The 9,847-nt window shown below is 41.3% G+C and overlaps 1 protein-coding gene across 1 annotated transcript in view; it reads right to left on the bottom strand.

Moving 5' to 3' along the window:
- Positions 1-3,084, bottom strand: part of LOC102313634 (gastrin-releasing peptide receptor) — a 7,063-nt gene extending 3,979 nt beyond the window's left edge. The window contains exons 1-2 of the mRNA XM_005945872.3: positions 2,538-3,084; positions 719-1,070 (exon numbers count right to left, since the gene is read on the bottom strand). Of these exons, the coding sequence (XP_005945934.1) occupies positions 719-1,070; positions 2,538-2,956 (771 nt within the window). The 5' untranslated portion in view covers positions 2,957-3,084. The remainder of the gene's footprint in view (positions 1-718; positions 1,071-2,537) is intronic.
- Between the last annotated feature and the right edge of the window lie 6,763 nt (positions 3,085-9,847).

Genomic DNA, 9,847 nt, shown 5'->3' with positions numbered 1-9,847 from the left:
CCCCCCCCCCACACACACACACACACACACACAAAACCCCAACAATGTGTTTTCAGACAGTGGCCAGCAATTACTTTCATTATCAGCACATCCTAATTTTTTCTTTAATAACTGTTTGATTTTAGTGCATTGAGTGAAAAATGTCCTTCATTCACTGAGACCCAGTTTAACATCTTCACAGTGCTCAGCAAACTCAGAGATGTGGTTCAGTATCTGACAAATTTGAGAATTTGGAGTATTATGATAGACGAGTAAGATGACCTGATGGTTAGTGTGAACCATGTCCACAGTTTCTTTCTCTTTGTCTCTGTTGGCTTTGAAATAAAGACAAATTAGTCCACCTCTAATCGCCTTTCAGCCAACTAACTGACCTCTGACTGATCCTTGGGCTCCCAGTGCAGGTTAGTTTCTGGGTTTTTGGAGTAGGAATGAAACTTTAATGGACAGTGGGGATCAGTAGGGTCCCAGCAACAAATGCTCCAGCTCCTGAAGATGTTAATCTGGATAAAATGTGCCAATTAAAGTGAATTAAGACTTTGGATACAGCTGTTACCCCTGCACCCAGTGGTAAGCTAATTAATTGTGTGAAGCCCTGTGAGTCCCGTGTCTAATCTTCCCAGATCAGAACAGAATGATCCTCAAAAAGAAAAGAAAAAACAGCAAAAAGATGAATCTATTCTGCATTTCAGAGCAGAATAAGAAGAGCTCGGGGTCTGACCTGCTTCTGAAAGTGCAGGTGTCCCTCGGCGGGGATGTCCGCGGAGCTTCTGACCAGACTGCGAGCGATGAAGCAGTAGTAGACAGATATGATGAAGAGGGGCATGATGTAGAAGATGAGGAATGAGGCGGTGGAGTGGATCTTCGGGTGGAGCTCCCCCGCGTGAGGGTAAGGGGCGCAGGTCACAAACGTCTCATTGGTGTGGCTGGTGGTGAAGGTGTGCAGGTCGGAGAAAACGGCTTCGGGCACAGCCAGAGTCACCGAGAGCAGCCAGATCATCCCTGCGCGTAAACCGATGCTCAGAGCAGCACTGGACTTGTTGATGTCCAGCGGTTTGACGATAGCCTTGTACCTAGAAGAAGAAACAGCATTTGTGAATGAAGATGAGCTCAGTGCAGTTTCTTCATTACGCATGCAATCAAAAACAACCCCCCAAAAAAGAGAAACGATTATCTCATGGCTGATTTTTTAACAGCAGGCACGGTTGATTTTTTTCTAATCAAACCAAATTATCTCTCTGTGGCAGAGAAAATTAAAGCAGGCTTTGAATGAAAGGAAGCAGAAGATGAGAAAAGCTCCTGTGGCGGAAGTCAGAATGCTAATTACAGCTGGTGTTAAATACTCCAACTGTGGCTCAGTGTTTTCCTACAAGATATCTTAGCAGCAAAGCAGTGAACAAACAGAAAAACACTTTGATGGCTACGCTGCAATCAGCTTGATTAACTGTCACGATCTTCCTGTGTCTTTATTAAATTTGCAGGATAATTAAACACACTGGAAACTAAAAGCGTCCTCGACATATTTTCAAACATTTGCTTCACTTCAATTTTCACCCGGAACCTGTTTTTGATCTTAGTTCAGCACAGTGACTAATAATCCTCGGACGTGGACTCATCTATGCACGTGTGAAGTCAATATCTCAAACAACAACAACAAAAAAACAAACAAAAAACAAACAAACAAAAAAACCAAACAAAGTAAACCCTTTTGGCAACTACAGGAGAATGAAAGAATATTTTTTAATGATTGGTTTAACCAACAAGAAAATGTTTTCTTTGTACTGAATTCATGATTTTCTGGGGCAACAAAGTCATTGTTTAATTCTCAAAGATCTGAGGAGAGTCTGACAGACAGATATTTTTCCATTTTTCTGCTCAGATCATTCTTTTTTCTTTTTCGCCTCTGACTCTGTGCAGGGGTACGGGCCCCCAAGTGTGAAGCTTTATTTATATTTAATCAATCTATACAAATAATAGCGCACTTAGTATTCCAACAAGAGCCTGATGTTTATCGGGTTCCTCTAAAATCTCATTTAAACCAACAGAACCGATTCTTCATTTAACCCAGAGGATTCAGAGACACTGCAGTGGTGCGTGCTTGTTGTTGCATGTGGGCAAATATGAACACTGAGCATAAGATTAATAGAGATTAGCTCAGGTTGCTTTCTAAATATAGATTTGTTTTTTCAAATATGTTAAACCATATACTGTTTTCATTTATTAAACAAATTGTTATTTATAAAATTCCTGCAGCATTTTAAAACATAAATCGAGAGAAAAAAAAACATCTGCCTGGCACTGATTCTAAGAGCTATTTACAAAGAGGAGTTAACTGAACTACACAAACAGTCAAATAATCAAAATATTTTTTTGGAAGCAATTTGACTGTTTTAAAATTAGACTTTCTACATCTTGTGTCTACAATGCTGGAGCCATGCGTAAAAGCGCATTTCCCTCCATCATTTGTAAGCATATTATCCTGCCGTTAACACAACAGCACAAAGAGTTATAGTAGCTCAGACTGGCTGTGTGACAAGTACCGGTCAGCGGAGAGAGCAGTGAGAGTGAACACGGAGACTCCCACAGAGGTGAGCTGGATGAAAGGGATCAGTTTGCATCCGACGCGGCCGAAGAGCCACTCGTCCACCAAGTACCGGCTGGCGTCCACCGGCGCGCAGGTCACCAGTAGCAGCAGGTCCCCCAGAGCCAGACTGGACAGGAATAAGTTGGGCACCGTCCGCATGGACCTCACCAACAGACACGTCTTCATTAAAGTGACATTTCCAATCAGCCCCACGATGATGATGATCCCGTAGATAGCAGCGATGCCGATACCAGGGAGCCAGATGCTGAAGTGGTGCTGCTGCTCTCCTGCGGACTCCCAAAATACCCTGGAAACATTCAGGAGCAGAAGTGTGCTGTCCTCTGGGGTTAACAAGAACGACTCTTCCAGCGACATATCGGCGGTCTTCAGTCTACTATTTCAGTCCTAATAATCATGCCTTTGTTGGCTGCTTTTATAAACGATACCTCCCTGCTCACGCGTGCGTCACAGGCTTAAAGAATGGGGGGTATAGTGTGATCTGACAGAACACTTACCATTATGTGTTAAAGGCACTTAAAATCAACATATTCCTCACTCAGAGGCTGGGAGGGCTATTTACATGTTTACATACACATGCTTTCTAAGTAGGAATCCAAGAATATGATTGATATGAAGGAATCATCCTTTCAGTGAAGGCTGACACCAAAGGAGTGCGTAAAATTGAGGTTACGCTGCGCATTTGGTAACAGAATGATATCAAGATGCCTTAAAGATCAGTATAACTCACGACTTAACATCAACATAAAGAGATTTCACATATGCCATCAAGTGGATTTTTTCTAATCATACTGGTTAACAATTGACTTCTATTGGATGTGCTGTGGAATTCAATATGAAGCTATTAAAAACGTTAGGTTGGACAGCACTTGTAAAAGGAAAATGAATTATGTAGCTCAGCCACACAATATTTCGCCATTTTGTACTCAGCATAAATGATCTTTATTGAACATAACGTGCTCTGTATATTGCTTATGTTCATGTGTGATGTTTTTCAGGAGGCGGCGATGTATGCCAATAACTCATACACCTACGTCTCAACAGCTTCTTGTCACTTGGTCACTGTTTACATTATTTATCAAAAGACTGCTTCCTGATACAATCTGTACAACATTCCTCTCTTTTTCTTTGGATGGTGTTTTCTTGTCAAGCTGCAAACAAAACACGGTTTTCTTCTGGAGATACATCAAAGTTGGACAAAGTCCAGCTTCTGGATTGTCATATTGGCTTCATTTCGGCTTCTTAAATAGGGAGATAACACGTATACTTATGACAAAATGTCACCATATATTATCCAATATGTCCCGCTTTTAAGACCTATGCAGTGCCTCTATCTGGCTCTGAACCAGGCCTTATATTTCATGCTGCTGAAATCATCAGTTACATATTCACGTGTTACTGATGACTCAGCAGCTTTATGGTCTCCTCAGTGTAGGAGGAGAGCTGTTAATTTGACCAGCTAGTGAAGGTCACATCTTTCAAAGTTTTCTGTTCCCCCTTATTTTCCAGGTAACTTTTCATCATCACTATTGTGATGGAGATTTTTATGATTCTGCTTGTTCTCTGTGTCAAACTGACCTCACTGAGTGAAACTCAATAATCTTTCAGATATATCACGCTGATGTACGAGGTAGCGTTTGCACACAATATTCTGAGTGTGCTATCTGACCATGACAGATTGAAAGGTTTTCTCTATATTATGACTTTACAGAGGTGTGCACAGAGTGCTGTCAGGCTGTGTGTACTGTTGTTTGAGCCTTTTACAAATGTAAAGAAAACTCATAAAGCTGACTGTGCAAAAGTCTTAAAATCGTGCCCCAGGGCAGCTGTGGTTACAATGTAGCTGCCATCACCAGTGTGTGGATGTGTATGTGAATGGGTGGATGACTGAATGTAGTGTAAAGCGCTTTAGGGTCCATAGGGACTAAGTAAAGCGCTATACAAATACAGGCCATTTACCATTTAAAATAGATGTTCTAGCACCAGCTGCCACAGAAATTACTCTTTTCATTGGTTGTATCTCGCTTAGAAATGTCTTTCTGCGTGCAAATCCTCCACCAGTCTTCTTCAGCAGGGTTCTCTCTGCTGAAGCTCTGCAGTCTTCATGCATGTGCCACTGCTGTACATGCTCTGTGACACAATCTTTTATGCAGTGTGAGCAGGTGTCGAGAATCTTTGACTAAGGTGTAGATAGGAAAAGTACTTCAAAATAAAAGCATGCAAAATATATACAAACATGCATAAAAGCATACTATAAAGCTAAACCAATAAAAGACGCAATAAAGCAGTAAAACTACTTATATTCTGTAACAAAGGCAACCTGGCTGTGTGCACTGAGATTTATTTCAAATTTCCACAACAAATGCGATGACAGAACTGGGATCCCATCTGGAGTCTGAGATGGGCAGTGACTGGTTATTCTGGAAAAGCTTTGTGAGCCTCTGCCTTGGAAAGTTAAGAGATGAAGAGATCTTACCCTTTTTTTTTTAACCCCAGACCAGCTCCACAAGGATCTCCAGGAATGGACTGTGTTGTTCTCAGAGGTGAGATATCTGAAAATAATTGCTGTAAGTTTTTAAAATATATATTTTCTTAGGTCGCCCTAAGGTTTACTGCTGTTGTGACTGTTTCTCTTGGTTGAGAGTCTAGATTTGTGTTGAAAACACTGTAGTAGAGATGAAGACCAGACTAGGAATTTGTGAGCAGGGGAAATAAGTATGGTAAAGAAAAGCCAGTGGATTACATGGCTCCAAATGTGGTTTCATGTGCAGGAATAATATGGAGATGGAGCAGTGCTATACATGTTCGGTTAAAGCATTTTAGGTTTCCACAAGGAGAAGCATTCAGCAGGACATATCTAATAGGTTCTTAAATGACCTGGCCACAGCAGACCACATACCTTTGGCTACGACATTTAGTGTTGTGAGTCTGTCTATACTGACAAGTTACAAAAAAAGGGGGGAAAAGGGAAATGAAAGTACAGTTTACAGACCGATAAAGGCACCATTGATGTACCATTTGATGCCAAAAACATTAAATGGGAGAATCAAAGTCACAATACTGATTTAGGCTTTAATGATGGTGCTGAACCATTCTTTCAAAAAAGGACTAAAACCATATAATCATATCCCTGGATCTGAACTCTATATAGTCTGAAGAAGCTTTTAAAAAGTGGCTTTTATCAGGTAAAGCTCGATACGGACCAGAGTATGAACACAAGAAATGTGCGAATGCAAGATTTAAATGTGCAGCGTGCTTTATTAAAAGAAATGAGCATGCCATGAGGGCAAACTCCATGCACAAAAAGCTGCTGCAGAATAATTTGTATGAATTTTGGAAAGAGGCTGTTAACAATAGTAAGAGGCCTCTGGCAGCCAGTCCTGATGGGATTTCTGGGGCTGAAAATGTTGTTGAAATGTGGAAAAAAGCTTTGTAGGGAATTTCCTAACTGTGTTAAAAGCGATAAGTTTAATGTTGGTGAGGTTTCTAACAATGAGTGTGTTGTTAGGCGGGATGAAGTGTGCTGTGCTGTTGAGAACTTGGCAGGGAACAAAGCATGGAGCCCTGATCTGTGCAGAAGAATCTCAGCATTACTCACATTGTATTGTTAATGCGTGGCGTCCTACCAGACTACATGTTAACTGTTCTGTTGGTACCAAATAGAACATTTTCAAAGACAAAACTGGTTAAGTAAAATCCAGCCCAGAAAACTACAGGTCAGTTGCTCTGACTAGCATGCTGTCAAGGCTTCGAAAATATAAAACCACTAATATTCAGCTTGGTTTCAGAAATAAACACAGCACTGATGTGTGCATACAGGCTCTGAAAGAAGTTCTTCTAATATACAGCAGCTAAGACAGCACTATTGATTCAATTAAAAGCATTTTGTTGTATTATTCATGGTAAATTCGTACCATGCTACTTACATCAAACTAAGCAAATCTGATGGGGTTAGAAAACTCTGGGGTTCAGCGAGGTGGGATATTGTCTGTCAGCTGTTCAGTTCAGCTTATTTAGAGATGATCTTTCTAAAACACCAAACAAGCAGGATACTGGATCGTGATGGAAGAGAGCCTTTTTAATCATTTGATGTTTGCTGATCTTGACGGCTTGCAGCAGCTGCAGTTTGATTTTGAATTCAACCCTTAAAAATAATGTAGTAATGATCGCTTCAGCTAAGGTGGACTGGAGGCAAATATTCAGTGAGGTGACTAAAGTTAGATATTTGGGTCACATCATCAGGGATGATCTCCGTGATGATGATGATGATGATGATGATGATGATGATGATGCACCCTTGTGGTAAACTGTATGCAGCAGCAAATGCACTAGTCTGTAAATTCCATATGATGGATGATGTTTTTAGAGCACATACTCATACAGTGCAAATAAATGATATGAAAGTTGCTGGGTGGCATATAATGATGCATTCAGGATCTTGGTTGTTGTGCTCAGAAGTCACATTTGACAAGTGTAACCTAAATGTGATACGAATGTTCCCTTTCATGGGTTGCTTACAAATCTTACACAGAAATTTACATGTCGGTAATTCAGTGCGTTTTGTCCTCATGCCGTCTTTTATTAATTTTCTGTTCTTTTATATTCAAATGGACTACAGTGTCTGAAATAAAGTTTCTCTAATGTAGTTGGAAGGGAAAAAACATAATAGAATACAGGAGATAAAAGCCAAGAAAAATATGAAAGATTTTATTGAAATGCAAAATCACCTGAAGACATTAAGTGTGTGGAAATGTGACGCAGGGACAGAGAGAAATCTAAAGAAGAGCTCAGGAAAAGAGAAAAGAGGAAAGGATGAAACCTATAAATTCTGGTCACGGCTCTCCTCGGGCTAGTCAGAATGGTCACACTGAGGCTCTGAGGAAAGTCTTGACCTCCACTGCCTCCACCACCACCATACAACAAAAGATGGACAGCTCACAGCGGCAGCAGACTCTTCCAGTGATTCTTTACTGACCACAGCCCACCAGCAACGAGCCCTCATTGGAATGCATGACAACCACACCAGTGTTGAGTCCACCACACCAGACAACAACAAGTAGACCCTCCAGCTGCCCTACAAAAGTCCACAGTAGTCTTTGGCCCTGGTCAGAAGCTCAGATGAAAGAAGTCATGGCTCACGACTCGTTTCCCAAAAAAGGCATCAGCACACAGTCTGGTTTGGGATGATGATGACAGGGAGGTGTACAGAGAGGTCATGTGAGGTCAGACAACATTCACCTTGAAAATAACCTCAGAGCAGAAGAAAGTGGACAAAGAGATTCACATGTAGGCCCTCGCTTTTGTTAAGGTCCGGGGTCTCTTACCCAATCCTTTTGGGCTTTTTGGACTTTTTCCTAGTGTCCCACCTTTTTGTGTAAAGCCTCCATCAGTGATGTTATTTCCTCTTTTTATTTTGGTGACCTGTGTCTAGTGTGTTTGGCATTTAGTTACTCTTACCTCATTACTTCATGCATTTATTGTCATCGTCATTGTCTCCCCTCGCCCTTTGTCAAATCATCCCACTAGGTGTGCTGTCCCTAGTGTTTTTCCTGTTTCACCTGTTTCTGGACTGCCTGTGACTTGTTCTTTTCTTGGAATAAATCCTAAACTTTATGTTCAACCTTCATCTACCTCATCCGTCATTAGAGCCCTGGCGTGCAGCTATTTACACGTGTAATACCAGCTGCTCCCCACCTTGAAGACAAATTGACAGTTTCTAAGTCCCGTGTGTTCAACAACCTGCGGAGTTCACCCCGTCAGGGCATCAGGACAAGTGGTGAGAGAAAGTTTTACAGTGATGATAAACTTTGAACATGTACTTTTACCGTCTTCTTGTTGCCAATTAATCTATTAAAACCAGATAGATGTTTTAAAAAAGTTATTAAAGTAAAAATAAAAATTTACGCTACAGTTTAGAGAAAAACTCAGTGAAATGATTTTATGAATTTAGAAAACTAACTAATATAAAATTTAAAAAAAACAATACATACCTACACCTACGAGAACGTCCGTCCACTGCTTTCAAATGCTCTGTGTTTTTATTATATTACCTGTACTGAGTTTCCTAAATCCTGCCTGCAGTGCATGTCCTCCATAAAATCATATTTAAAAGGACCAAAACTAAACATTTTCAAACAATAAGAAATACACTGAACGTTTTCTAGAAACTAACTAAAAAAACAACAACACGTAGACTGTCTCTTTGCACATACCTCTGGATGTACAAGGACAACTTCAGAAACAAATGCCTCGATATCACAAGCTCCTTGTAGTCAAAACATAAATGTGCAGCTCACATTTCAGCCTGTTTAGTGCACCAAGTCTGCTCCCTATGGGTCGCTGTCAAAGCCGATGACAGTGACAGATGGGAGGATTTTGGCTCGTTTACACGTGTTTGGTCAAATACAATGCAGTTCTGTGAAGCACTGCAGTGTTTAAATCCATGCATGTTGCTGCCCGTTGCTGTTGAAGTGGAAGAACATAAATGTGTTGCTATACTAAATGGGCCGTGCTCACCTCACCTCCCAGACGATTAGAGATGTGTGTAGGCCCCCAAGCAACCACTGTGAGATCGACATGTTGAAATACTGCAAAACTAATCTTACTGTGTTTTCCCAAAACACACATGATGTGACCCCCACACTGGGTGAACATCACATTTACGGGGAGAGCAGACGGGGAGAAGTAAAGTGCTCTCTTTCACCAAACACCAGGTCAGGGAGGAAAGTCTAAACTCTCATTGGCAAGGGAGACGTGCCAAGTGAGCTCTGCCTGCACTCTGAGCTCCAGCCATTGGCCCACTTTAGGGCTATAGAGCAGTAAGGTGTGATGGGCTGACTTATCTGTGCTCTGACATGTCTTATTATTTCTCTCCATACATCAGTGTGACAAATGCACACCAAACCAGAGATGAAGGACATGCAAACTCAGGATCTTAAGGGAGATTTAGTCACCTCTATGAACTGAATATGGTGCCTCATTATGTTTGTCATTCAAAGTTTTTTGTCCTCTGTTCCGTTGATCGCTCGCCTCCCGCCCACTTAAACAAAAACACCTGACATGAGCCTGACCGGATCCCAACTTCTCATCTAGGCTGAGATACGGAATCTGATGTTTCAGAGCCTGCCTTCGTTTCTCCTTAGAGATCGCTACGCCTCAAGGAATGTCTGTGCCATACATAAAACCACCAACGTGCTTCCTGTGACACACACACACACACACACACACACACACACACACACACACACA

The sequence above is a fragment of the Haplochromis burtoni genome, unplaced genomic scaffold, assembly GCF_018398535.1.
Source record: "Haplochromis burtoni strain Fernald_Lab_line unplaced genomic scaffold, NCSU_Asbu1 Contig_462, whole genome shotgun sequence".
In the NCBI taxonomy this organism is placed as follows: domain Eukaryota; kingdom Metazoa; phylum Chordata; class Actinopteri; order Cichliformes; family Cichlidae; genus Haplochromis; species Haplochromis burtoni.
The sequence above is the reverse complement of the archived record's forward strand: the minus strand, read 5'-3'. Positions and strand labels throughout refer to the sequence as shown.